The sequence below is a fragment of the Haplochromis burtoni genome, unplaced genomic scaffold, assembly GCF_018398535.1.
Source record: "Haplochromis burtoni strain Fernald_Lab_line unplaced genomic scaffold, NCSU_Asbu1 Contig_374, whole genome shotgun sequence".
Lineage (NCBI taxonomy): Eukaryota > Metazoa > Chordata > Actinopteri > Cichliformes > Cichlidae > Haplochromis > Haplochromis burtoni.
The window spans coordinates 433,684-447,232 of NW_024582735.1; the positions used below are offsets into that span (position 1 = coordinate 433,684).

The 13,549-nt window shown below is 43.0% G+C and overlaps 1 protein-coding gene and 1 pseudogene across 1 annotated transcript; both read left to right on the forward strand.

Moving 5' to 3' along the window:
* Positions 1-4,629: 4,629 nt before the first annotated feature.
* Positions 4,630-8,471, forward strand: LOC121815928. Its single transcript, XM_042229003.1, has 4 exons — positions 4,630-4,813; positions 5,008-5,945; positions 6,035-6,326; positions 8,407-8,471. The coding sequence occupies exons 1-4, from the start codon at positions 4,684-4,686 to the stop codon at positions 8,469-8,471; spliced, it is 1,425 nt and encodes a 474-aa protein (XP_042084937.1). The 5' UTR covers positions 4,630-4,683.
* Positions 8,472-10,001: 1,530 nt separating this feature from the next.
* On the forward strand, positions 10,002-10,593 carry LOC121815929 (annotated as a pseudogene).
* Positions 10,594-13,549: the final 2,956 nt, after the last annotated feature.

The window sequence follows — 13,549 nt, forward strand, 5'->3', positions numbered from 1 at the left end:
GGAGACAAAAGATGGTAGCCAGGGTTTGAAACCATTAAATACAAAGGAAGATAATTGGACCACACCACCACTTCCTGCTGAAGGGGGGAATGTGTGTTTTCTTTACTTTAAAAACAAAGTATTTGTATTTAATTAAATATTTGAGTTTAGGGTTTAATGGGGTTTTGATTTTCTTCTTTAGGGTTTAGTTTATTAACAAACTAGATTGTACTGCATCGTTTGTGATTTATGATTTTGTTTTGTTTGTTACCCCTCATGTGTCACAATGGTCTGATCAGCCATTATACATATCGTTAGCTTCATAGCATAAGTGCCTAAGTCATTTTTTGGTCAAATTGAGATTTTTGCCTAACTTTACTCCCCTACCACTGCTGCATCATCCTGTCCGTCTGAAACACAAAACACAAAAAAATGACTTAGGCACTTATGCTATGAAGCTAACGATATGTCATTTCATGTTTAGGTCAGTTATGTTTGTTGGTAACAGTCATTTGGGTTGTTAAGTTTGCAGGCTTTGCCTGAGTTCAGTTTTGTTACTTTGACCTTTTTTATGAGCTCAACATTTATTACTCTTGTAAACAGACCTGACATGGGCTGCCCACATTCAGGTCCAGACCAAAAAGGCTAGGCAGCGCCTGTATCACCTACGACAACTGAGGAAGTTCAGGGTCTCTCCAAAGATCCTCAGGATTTTCTATACAGGCGCTGTGGAGAGCATCCTCACACAGAACATGACATCGTGGTTTGGGAACAGCTGTGTGAAGGACCAAAAAGCTCTCCAGAGAGTGATCCGTACAGCAGAACGCTGCTGCAGGATTGCTCTAGAATAGGTCTTTATTGTCACTGTTACAAGAACAATGAAAGGCAGTTTGGCATTGTTCCATGTGTGTGAAGTACACAATAGCGTAAGTATTTACACAGTAACACAGACAAATTTACATTCACACAAGAAAGATATGTACAAGTTATACATACATCTGCATTGAGTGTGTGTGTGTGTGTGGGGGGGGGGGGGGGGTGGATGCTGCTGTTGCAGCATCGAGTGGGGTGGAGGTGCTGTTGCTACTATAATAATTACAGTTTAAAAATGTAGGAATGTTGGTTGCAATATAGTAAAAATAAAAATAGGGTCTATAAATAAGGTGTAATGTCCATGAGTGTTGGCAGTGCAGTTATCCTCCAATCAGGGTGGAGGTAGGGCATGTTTGATAGCCTGTGGGTAAAAACTTCTATTGAGTCTGTTTGTCTTTGAGATGATGGACCTGTAGCATTTACCAGAGGGAAGGGGGGAAAGTGAGTGTCCAGGGTGCGAGGGGTCCTTGATGATGATGCTGGCTTTCTGCTGAAGTCTGCCAGTATAAATGTCTCTGAGGGGGTTAGTGAGGTGCCAGTTGCCCGCTCTGCTGCCCTCACCACCCGCTGCAGTTTCCTCTTGTCCTCCGCGGTGCAGCAGTTGAATCAGAGTGTGCAGCAGTATGTCAGGCTCTCGATGGTGGAGCGGTAGAAGTTTACTAGCAGTCTCTGGGGTAATTGGGCCGGACGCAGCTTCCTGAGAAAGTACAGCCTTTGTTGTGCTTTCCCTACCTGGTGGGAAATGTTTGTGGACGAGGTAAGGTTGCCGAGATGTGGACTCTGAGGAACTTAAAGATTTCTAACCTTTCTACCTCCTCCCCATCAATGTAGAGGGTAGAATATCTCAGAGTAGGTTAATTAGGTAAGTATAATTTCAGGTTTTGATTATTTTTTATTTGATTCTGCTTTTGCTCTGCTCCTGCTAAACTCCTTTAATAAAATACTCCGCAATTAAAGTGTAAATTGTTGACATTTCCTTTGTGAAGCAGTAAAGATAAAAACTTGAGAATTAATCTACATTAATATGAACAGCTCTCACTCCAGCAGTTTAAAAGTAAAAGACCCTTGGGGCTTGGTCCAAGCCATTAAATTCAACCCAGTCAGTTACCAGGTACACAGATCTAGAGGTCAGCTGTCCTTAACGGGTGTGGCTGGTAGGACCAGGCCTGCAAAGCTACTCAAGCTCCCAGTTTTTAATCAAAAGAGGGAGGGTAGACACCCAAAGGGCTTCGATCGCCTCCCCCATTGTTTGTGAATGTTAAACAGAAAGCTTTTAAGCAAAAAAGTGCTTGTACTTAATACAAAAGTGCTTGTATTAAATGGTGTGAGTGGGTGAATGAGGCATGCTGTATAAAGCACTTTGAATGAACTGGGATATTACTTGACTGTACTGATGCAGCTGCAATCACAGCATTGTCCTCTGTTCAGAAATGCTCTTTCCTGTTTTACATAAATGGCGTTCTCTCTTCTTGTTCGTCTGTTTTGTGACATTTGTTTAGGCTCATGTTGTTTGCTTTCCCGAATGATAGATCATGCATTTCTCCTGGCACGTAAAAGCATATGTTACTCTGTGCGGGGGGTTGGGCACATTTTAACGCTGGTTTAAGGTACACATCAACTTTTAATTGTCCCCTATTACTAATGAAAATCTCACTATCAAAGTCTAGCATGTCCCTGTTGGTAAACTTGGTTTGTTTTTTAACCAGGTTAATGTGATCAGTGAATTGTGGCACCTCTTGAGATTTAATTTTGACCAAAAGTCTTTGCCATTGTTAAAAATCTGAATTCCTGTGGATTTTTACTATTGTTCTACTTCACTTATGCCATCTGCATTTTCTTTTCAATATATCCACATACCTGAACTGATGACTTGGTGGTGTTTCTGGCTAGGATAAGAGAGCGCTCTTTTTCACTTCCTCTATATACAAATTGGTGTCAGTAGGTAAAACTGGGGAACCCATGGCACATCCATGTTTCTGCCCGTTAGTACTGGCCCTTGTATGTATATGAAATGAAGACAGTTCCAAGAGCAGACTCACTTGAATCGGTGCTGATCCTGTTGCTGACGTTGGGACTAGCCTGTAATTTCTTACAAACCTTTGGGGCTTTCAAACCCCAAAACATGCCAAAAACTGGTCCACGCTAAGGATAAAGTCTTCGGTACAAATAGTGTATGCTACTAAGTGTCAGGGGGATTTATCGTCTTTCTGGGATGTTACCTGAGTCTTTGCTATTGCTGGTATCAGAGGCTGTAAATTCAAAACTATTCTACATATCTGTGGGCAGTAAAGGATAAAACAGAAATGTGTGTGGAAATTATACAATATACAGTAATGGGGGGTTATAAGCCTTAAAGATGAAAATAAATTCTAACATAAGCAAATATGTATCCACTAGTTAAATTTGAAGTCTAGTATTTCTTTTTATTTCCTCCACTAACTCTAAGAAAATTTACTTTTTAAGGAGTATTTAGTAAGTGAACTAAACAACTAAAGTTTTACCATATTGGTAAATAATCAGCTAAATTCCACCAACATCAAACTCTGATACAAAGTCAATTACAGTTACTTCAATGAGTAAAGCCCCAGAACACCTGCAGCAATAATCATTTCACTCACTGTCAAAGCCTCATCTCACAGTCTCATGATAACACTAGCACTGCCAGGTTTCTACCTTTCAATCTTTAAAAGCCGGAGAGCAGCCAAATGGCTGGTAGGCTTTTAGCTAAGCTTTAGCTTCAGCCAAGTGGAAGCTAAATTGGCTAGTCATTCATATGTATATTAGGTTGTTACCTGGGAATTCTGGAGGGAGGGGAGTGGGGGTGTGTGATTGAGGGCGTGGGGGAGCTGCTAAAAGCTGTGAACTTCCTTTTGTGTTTCATCTTGATGCATTCTCAATCATCCAGGGAAATAAATCTCCAAAAGTCACCAACTTGGAGTGTTTCAGTTTGCCATCTTAGGGAGAAATCAACACACATGGGTGTAGGTCCTTTGTTGCTGAGATTTATTGATAAAAACAGTACAAAAAACCAACCATTTGTACACATATTTACAAATAATAATAAAAAGTGAGTGAATACATTTCAACATTTTCAGCAATCACTCACAATCCTGGCACTGCCATGGTATCTGTAGTCTGCATTTACCACATGTGTATCTGTAGCAGTGAACACATCTCACAGTGGCATGATTGTTCTTGCATGTTATAAAACACGGCAACTGGCCAGCGCCGTGTTCCTCTGCGGACAGTGTACTCCCGAACCATCTGGTCCATCACATCCACGCCACACTTTGTTTTGTTGTAAAGGGTGACAGTGTTTGGCTTCCTTTTGGTAGTGTTATCAGTCTGAACCACGCTGTGCATGCTGCTAAGAATATAGACTGTCTTCTTCCGTTTGGCCGCATACGCCGTCAGCGTGGCAGCAGAGGTTGAAAACACCTAAGAAATAAGATAAATTGTTATTTCCATAGTTGGTGACAAATGATCCCCACACACTGGAAATTGCAGCGAACTTATCAGTTGTGATTATGCTTTTATTATACCAGTGGTCTGATTGATGCCACAATGGACCATTGATCAGTCGTCCATTGTGGCATCAATCAGACCACTGGTATAATAAAAGCATATTTATCAAAGACCAGTGCTCTGATTGATGCCACAAATAACACTGCAACCCGTCACACCCCGCTTAGCGACACTGCAAGCGATTATGCTCTTGATCAATTGTGATCAAGGGTATATATATATGGTACAATCTCACTGCACTTAGCATAATCCTTCATTGCCCTGAAGAATTCTGTGGTGTACGGACCTCCTCTCCAAGGAAAGAAAATGCAGAGAAGACTCACCACTCAGCAGGCCTTGGAAATGATCCTGACGGAAGTCGACCCTTGTGACTCGGATGGAGAAGACCTAGAAGTTCAGCCGGATTCGGACTCAGAGCTGTCTGATCAGTCTTCCGGTTAGTTTCATTTCATGTTATTTCCTTTTTCATTTCAAACAAGTAAGTGGATGTAGTTAGTAAGTAAGATATTTCAGACATTATTCTGATACAGAGGAGGAGATACTGGAATTATAATTAGTATCTATGCATGCATTTGTGATTTTGTTTGACCTTCCCATTTTGCTCACAATTTGAATTTGTTCACACTGCAGATGAGGAGACTGCTTCTCCACCGAAAAAGAGAGCTTGTTTGGGGACTGAGACAGCGAAAGATGGCACAGTGTGGCGTGAAGAACATGTGGGGACCTGTCTCCCTTTCACCCCAATAGAAGCGTACGCTGCAGATGGAGAGCCAACGGCTAAGGCCAGGAGAAGTATCTCGAGTCGCCTTCAGAGCTTCCTGTGTTTCATCACTCTTGACATGCTTCGTAGCATTCAAGAATGGACTATTCAACATGCACAGCAAACGGAGCATGTTCATTGGTTCATGGACCTCCCTGAACTAATGGCATTTATTGCAATTGTCATCTTGCGGGGGGTTTACAGGGTTCCATCTGTAAATGACTGCTGGTCAGCAAACCTGGGAAACCCACAGATAATTGGAACTATGGCACGAAACCGCTTCCAAGACATCATGCAACACCTACGCTTTGATGACAAGTCCACCCGCAGTGATCGAGCAAAGACTGATAAGTTCGCTGCAATTTCCAGTGTGTGGGGATCATTTGTCACCAACTGCATCACGTGCTACAACCCTGGTCTACATATCACCGTTGATGAACAGCTTTTCCCATCAAAGACTCGGTGCTGTTTCCTGCAGTATATTGCAAGTAAACCTGACAAGTTTGGGATCAAGTTTTGGGTGGCTTGCGACCTAAAATCCAAGTACATTTGCAATGTCTTCCCATATCTTGGCAAGGACCCCAATCGTCCCACTGGGGAGAGACTTTCTGAAAATGTAGTAATGAGGCTGATGGAACCATTCCTAGACAAGGGCAGAAATGTTACCACGGACAATTTTTTCACATCGCTTTCACTTGCGCAAAAACTTCTTAGACGGAAAACCACCATCCTCGGCACAGTCAACAAGATTCGCAGGGAAATTCCTCAATCCACTAGACAGACAGATCGCAATGAATTCACCACTCAGGTATGTTGCAGGTCTTTTGTGGTTCTATGTTTATGTGTTTCATTGTGTGTAAAAGGGCTATGGAAATAACAATTTATCTTATTTCTTAGGTGTTTTCAACCTCTGCTGCCACGCTGACGGCGTATGCGGCCAAACGGAAGAAGACAGTCTATATTCTTAGCAGCATGCACAGCGTGGTTCAGACTGATAACACTACCAAAAGGAAGCCAAACACTGTCACCCTTTACAACAAAACAAAGTGTGGCGTGGATGTGATGGACCAGATGGTTCGGGAGTACACTGTCCGCAGAGGAACACGGCGCTGGCCAGTTGCCGTGTTTTATAACATGCAAGAACAATCATGCTACTGTGGATGTGTTCACTGCTACAGATACACATGTGGTAAATGCAGACTACAGATACCATGGCAGTGCCAGGATTGTGAGTGATTGCTGAAAATGTTGAAATGTATCACTCACTTTTTATTATTATTTGTAAATATGTGTACAAATGGTTGGTTTTTTGTACTGTTTTTATCAATAAATCTCAGCAACAAAGGACATACACCCATGTGTGTTGATTTCTCCCTAAGATGGCAAACTGAAACACTCCAAGTTGGTGACTTTTGGAGATTTATTTCCCTGGATGATTGAGAATGCATCAAGATGAAACACAAAAGGAAGTCACAGCTTTTAGCAGCTCCCCCACGCCCTCAATCACACACCCCCACTCCCCTCCCTCCAGAATTCCCAGGTAACAACCTAATATACATATGAATGACTAGCCAATTTAGCTTCCACTTGGCTGAAGCTAAAGCTTAGCTAAAAGCCTACCAGCCATTTGGCTGCTCTCCGGCTTTTAAAGGTAGAAAAGCAAAATGACTACTCCGCGGGGGATTAATTAAGCTGCAGGCAGCTGCTGCAGTACTCTCCTGAGCGATAGGTGTCGCCACTCAGACAGTATCTCCACATAAGCGTCTCAGCTTCTTGCATAATACAGTGCTGCTCGTTGACTTTGTTAGTTGTTCCCGTACACGACTCAGGGGGACGATGCCTTTCAGTCTGTGGCACCGTGTCTGTGGAACCGTCACCACCACAACAACATTTAGTTGACTCTGTGGATTCTTTTAAAAAGCAGCTAAAACAAAAGGCTTGCTGTTGAGAATGTTATATTGAATTAATATTTACTTAAAACTACATGCTTATTTTACTGTCTTTATTTAGTTAATTCATCATTTTTGTAGCCTTTTGTGTACAGTGCTTTATGACCACTTGTCTGTGAAAAGTGCTTAATAAATAAACTTTACTAAACCTTTTCTACACAAGCAAAAAAGACAAAACCAGAAAGCAAGACTTTGTTTTGTTGCAAAATGTTTTCCACAAACTCAAGTTTTCCAGCTATTCCAACACCTAAGCTTCTGCACTGAGTCTGTGTTGTATCATTGAAATGGTAACAAAAACCAACAGGATTGTACTCTTGTGTTTTCATGCCAGCTGCGGTGGCCACAGCACAACGCACCATGTTACAAAAATTGAGAGGTGCATGATGACCGACGTGCCTCAACGGCTGTGTTGCACATGATGTCTAAATCAGCACAAAACATCCAGTAGACAGACATAATGCCTCCATAAGGCCTGCCTGACACCCATCAATAAAAGCTGCCATCATTTCCAATATTAAGCCTCAATATCATTTGAATGTATAACATAAAAAAGAGGGGGAACTATTTACCTATCTACCTAGATAATTTTCTAAACATATTTTTTATTGTTATGTATTTCACATTTTGACTGGGTAAAGATTTAGGCCCCAGCCTCAAGGGGCCACTGAAGGAACCAGTTCTTCATATTGGATACGTATTTCCTCCCCAGCATTGCTCTTTGGGTTTGACAAGTATACAACAAGCTGAAACTCAATATGAACGTTCATAGCTGAAGACTCAACTGATATTGATCCTAAAGTCGTTTCCTATCGCACACACTTTTCACATTTCACTGTTCCTGCATGTCCACGATGACTCCTGGGGCTAAAATTTGTGAAATTTCCAAAACAAGTTCAGCAAACTACAAATGTACATTTTTTAAATCCAATTTTTTAACAAAAAGCATATAAAGTGTAAAATACAGTGCTACACAGTACCAGCTGTACTGTGTAGTACTGTGGCATCACAGCAAGAAGGTTGTCAGTGTTTTGCGTTCAATGTTTTATTTGTTCCTGAGTAAATCAGTTTGGCTGAGATTAAAGTTACAGTTTTCACACAGCTGAATGAATGTCAGACTGAAAATGATTAAACAGAAGTGTGAGATGGTCGAGAATTTACTCAAAAAAAAAGAAACTTTTTGCATGCAGGATATTTTATTGACACAGTTTAGCAGGAGCAAATCAAAAGCATAATCAAATATTCAAGCAATCAAATAATTTGAATTATACTAATCCAACCAACCTACTCGGAGCTAATGCTGACTTTGTTTTGATCTTTAAGAGGAGAGCGGAAAGCAGAAATGGGCACGCTATGGCTACGATGCGCCTATCTCTGTGTGGATATAATCCAACAGGAGAGGAGCCCAGTTCTTGTTTCCAATCAGAAACAATGGAGAGAGAGAGGGGAAAAAGTCAAAAATCATAAATTAAATTAGTGGGCATTGGTTGCTCCTGTAGTGTTACTACTACAGAATAATTCCTAATTTTCCACATTCCTACAGTCACACACAGACACTAATCTGTGAAGCTGGATCATGTTCACACACACAAAATCCAGAGAATAATTTTCATTACTCAAACTGCACTCATTCAACATATGAATCATAATTATATTCTTTATCTTTCATTAAGAATAAAGATGATTTACTATTAGCAGAAGCACATATTATGGCACGCTACATCATTTTAATCATTAAAGGCTGGGTGTTTACCCTCTCTCAGGTGATGGGAGGTAAGCCGGGGGGACTTCAGTCTGTCTCTTTCCCACCAATTGACTGTGGGTTCTCTTCAGGTACTCTGGCTTTCTCCCAGTGATATGCAGTTAGTAAGGTTAAATTAACTAAATTGGCCATAGGTGTGAATGGGAGTGTAAATGGTTGACCATCTCTGTATGTTAGCCCTATGACAGAATGGCCACCTCTCCAGTGTATAGCCTGCCTCTCACCCAATGGCAGCTAGGATGGGCTCCAGCACCCTATGACCTGGAGCGCAGGATGTATGCATTTAAACATGCTTTTGTTGCCAAGCCAGAGCAGAAGTTGGCTGCAATCAAAGTAATGGAGATCGTACCACCAGGATGATACATATTGGCTGCTGAAGGGAATTCAGTCATTCAGCATTAGGCCTACTCTCTTTTTATGTGCAGTACTGTGCAAAAGTTTTTAGCCACCTCATTTTTCATACTTTGCATCTAAGAATCCAGACGTTCATTCTTTAAAAAACAACAACTAACAATTATCTTCAGTTCTCCAGTCTTTCTGAAGCTCTTCAAAGTTTTTCTTTGGACATTAGCCACTTTTATTTGTTAAGCTGCCGTGGTGGGGTGTGATTTGTGGCTCAGTTGCAGGGGAGGGATGGACCAGTGGGTTTGGGGTGTGGTGTCAGGGGAGGCTGGCCCACACAGCTGCTGTCCATCACATGGTCATGCTTCCCTATTTCAGTAGGATGCCAGGACCTGACAGGGGAGTGTGTTGCATTAACAAGGTGGCTGGAAAGCTGCACAAACATTTAAATAGTTATAAATAAAGGAATTCACCTGTCTGTAACACTGTGTGCTCGGGTGCTTTCCAACACAGCTACTAAACACTGACCAGTGAAGCAATAAAAAAGTACCTAAGTCAAGGGATGAGCTACCATTGAGTCTACTAACAACAGAACACTTAGTAAAAAAGAAAAAAAAAAAGATATTTATATATATATTTATATTTATACATATATTGGTAAATGGTAAAATGGCCTGTATTTGTATAGTGCTTCACTAGTCCCCTAAGGACCCCAAAGCGCTTTACACATCCAGTCATCCACCCATCCACACACACATTCACACACTGGTGATGGCAAGCTACATATTGATTATAATTCTCCTCATTTTGAACCATGATGAGTGCTAAGGTGATGATGGAGGGTGACCGCAGCAAAGGCTTTGGCTTTGTGTGCTTCTCTTCTTCAGATGAGGACACTAAAGCTGTAACAGAGATGAATGGACGTATTATGGCTACAAAGCCACTGTATGTGGCCCTTGCTCAGCGGAAAGAGGAGCATCAGGCTCATCTAACCAACTAGTACATGCAAAAGATGGCCACTGTCCGAGCTGTGCCCAATCCTGTCCTTCACCCATACCAGCCTGTTCCACCCTCATGGCAGCTATCCCACAGGCTCAGAACTGTGCTGTGTTCTCTGCCAAACAGCTGGACCAGCTGGAAGTTCTGGAAGTGCGCCCTCAGCACTTCCAGAACATGCCGAATGCTATGCGTCAGTCAGCACCCAGGCCTCAGGCCTTAAACACCATCTATACAACCACCACCAACAACAACACCCAGGTCCCACACTGATGGCTGCTCAGCATATACCCACACAGGCACTCAACCAGCGCCCTGCAAATGCTTCAGCCGCCGCAGCCCCAGTGCGTGCCAGTACAAATATGCTGCCGGTCTCTGGTCCTAGCAGCTGTCAGGAAGCCATTGTTTAGGAATGGAAACAAGGGGAAAAGGCTGAGGTACGCTGAATTAAACAAGAACAGGACTGAAAATCAGTGGCAATAGTTCTCATGGAGTGATGAAAATTTCTAATTTTGACTTAAACTGTTATCATTTGTGACACCAAAGACCCACAAGTACACATTGTTGCAGTGTTAGTGATGCTTTTGCAGCTGTCTAGCCTCTAGACAGCCTGGCCTCTTCTGAAGACTGATTAGCCAATCAAATTCATCCAAGAAGGCAATTTTTCGTGAAAAAATGAGCAGTACTCAACTGGCCCAGGAGCTCATCGACCCAGGGCGTGGGATAACTGAGACACTTTATTCATGGTAGTCAACACAGAACCGTAGAGACCCATCTTGGGGCTACACCATACTCTCTGTGACTCTTCTATTTTTCTCATTTTCAGTCTTTCAGCCATTGGGGGCAGGGATAGCTCAGTAGGTAGAGTGGTGGCACCATTGTAAGGTCAGGGGTTCAAATCCACTGAATGGCTACCCTGAGGTACCCCTGAGCAAGGTACCGTCCCTACACACTGCTCCCCAGGCGCCCAGTGGCTGCCCACTGCTTCACTGAGTGAATGGGTTAAATGCAGAAAGGAATTTCCCCACAGGGATCAATAAAGTATACATTATTATTATTTCTTTCTGAACTATTTTCGTCTCATGCTCAGGTAACCTGTAGGGCCGTGAACTCATCGTCATGCCAGGTCCCATGTTAAAATGGTGCTCTTTCAGTGACATACGACTGGGCAACATACAACATTGTGGGGCTCCTCCTCTGTCCGACACTCGGAGTGGAGGATGCCATCCTGTACCTCCTACACAGAGCCCACTCACACCTGGATGGGGGAAAAGGCACGGTCAGGATCCTGTTTCTTGACTTTTCCAGTGCCTTTAATACCATCCGGCCCTGTATGCTTCAGGAGAAACTGAACAGGATGGAGGTGGACCCCTGCCTGGTGGCTTGGATCTCCGACTACCTCACCGACAGACCACAGTACGTCAGGCTGAAGGACATCACGTCTGACACTGTGGTCAGCAGCACAGGAGCACCACAGGGAACTGTGCTGTCCCCTCTTCTCTTCACCCTGTACACCTCTGACTTCTGCTACAACTCTGAATTATGCCACATTCAGAAGTTTGCAGAGACACAGCCATCATGGGGTGTATCTGGGATGATCAGGAAGAGGAGTACAGAAGTCTGGTGAGGAACTTTGTCGCATGGAGTCACACAAACCACCTGCAACTCAACACCTCAAAGACTAAGGAACTGGTTGTGGACTTCGGGAGGTCTAGAGAGGTCCACTGCCGGTTCAGATAGAGGGGGAGGAGGTGGAGGTGGTCAACAAGTACAAGTACCTCGGGCTGTGGGTGGACAATAAACTGGACTGGTCATGCAACACAGAGCACCTGTATAAAAAAGCCCAAAGCCGACTGTACTTCCTCAGGAGGCTGAGGTCTTTTAACATCTGCAGGAAGCTCCTGAGGATGTTTTACCAGTCGGTGGTTGCTGGAGTACTTTTCTATGCTGTGGTGTGCTGGGGGAGCAGCACAGCAAAGAAGGACTCATCCAGGCTGGAGAAACTGATCGAGGGCTAGCTCTGTGGTCGGCATGAAGCTGGACACTCTGGTGACAGTGGCAGAGAAAAGGACACTAAAGAAACTGATGGACATTATGGACAATGCCAGGCATCCTCTGCACACGGCCATTAACAACCAGAAGAGTCTGTTCAGTGACAGGTTGCTTCTCCCCAAGACAAGAACTAACAGACTTAAAAACTCCTTTGTCCCACACGCCATCAGACTGTTTAACTCCTCTCTGGAGGGGAGAGGGAGGGGAAACAGGAGGACAAAGGAGGGGGGAACAACTAAGCTGTAGTGCCTCTTCACCTCACTGTGCAATACCTTTTGTGCAATACTTTTGTAAATAGTCAACAGTGCAATAGACCTCAATACTTGAAATGTGCAATTCACTTGTATTTTTATTTTTTATTCCTATTTATTCTATTTATCCCCTTCGTATATTTTATTTATATTGTCTCTGTATTTATATAAATGTGTGTGTGTGTATATATATATATAATATTCTGTAACTCTGTAACTTCTGTCGGTGCTGTGCTTTTTTGGAAATCGAATTTCCCAGAGGAACCCACCCGAGGGATTAATAAAGTTCTATCTAATCTAATCTAATCTAATCTAATCTAATCTAATCTACCATCTCAGAGTCAGTGTCACCCATTCATTGTGTCACTACGAAGGGTCCTTGCCACTTGGAAAGTACCTTTGAGCTCAAAGAAGGAAGCAGTATTGCCTGATCCTAGACCCTCTGTTGTCCATGTGTTGCAAATTCTCTTGTGATAACAATGTGTGTAGTTTTGCTCTCCCGTCCAGGACCTATTGAATTTTGCTCTTAGCTGGGCTTGGGCCTTCCTCCCAGCTTTTAATAATTAGGGTCAACACACCCTGTGTCTTCCTGCCAAACAGTAGATCAAGGGGGAACCTACCCAAATGCAAACAACCGAGGGTCTAACCAGCAATCCCAGTTCTGCTCATCCTCGTAAATGAACTTCTGAATCATGGACTTTGAAATCTTATTCAGCTGCTCGACCAGCCTGTCAATCTGAGGGTGATAGATGCTGATGCAAACATCTTTAATGCCCAGTAATTCATACAGTTCTTTTAGTGTGGGAGACATGAATGCCCTGGTCAGACAGTATCTTTTTTGGGATGCCGACTTGGGTAATTACATGAAAGAGCACCTTCGCCACACTCTTTGCAGGAATGGAGTGCAGGGGCACTGCTTCAGGAGATCCCATTACATAGTTCACTAGAACTGATGTAAAGCAATATCCCCAATTTAAATAAAAAAGACTAAATGTGTGTGACGTGGTGTGGTCTGTGGCTCAGCTGCAGGAGAAGGCTGGGGCTGTGGGTTTAGTGGCAGTGC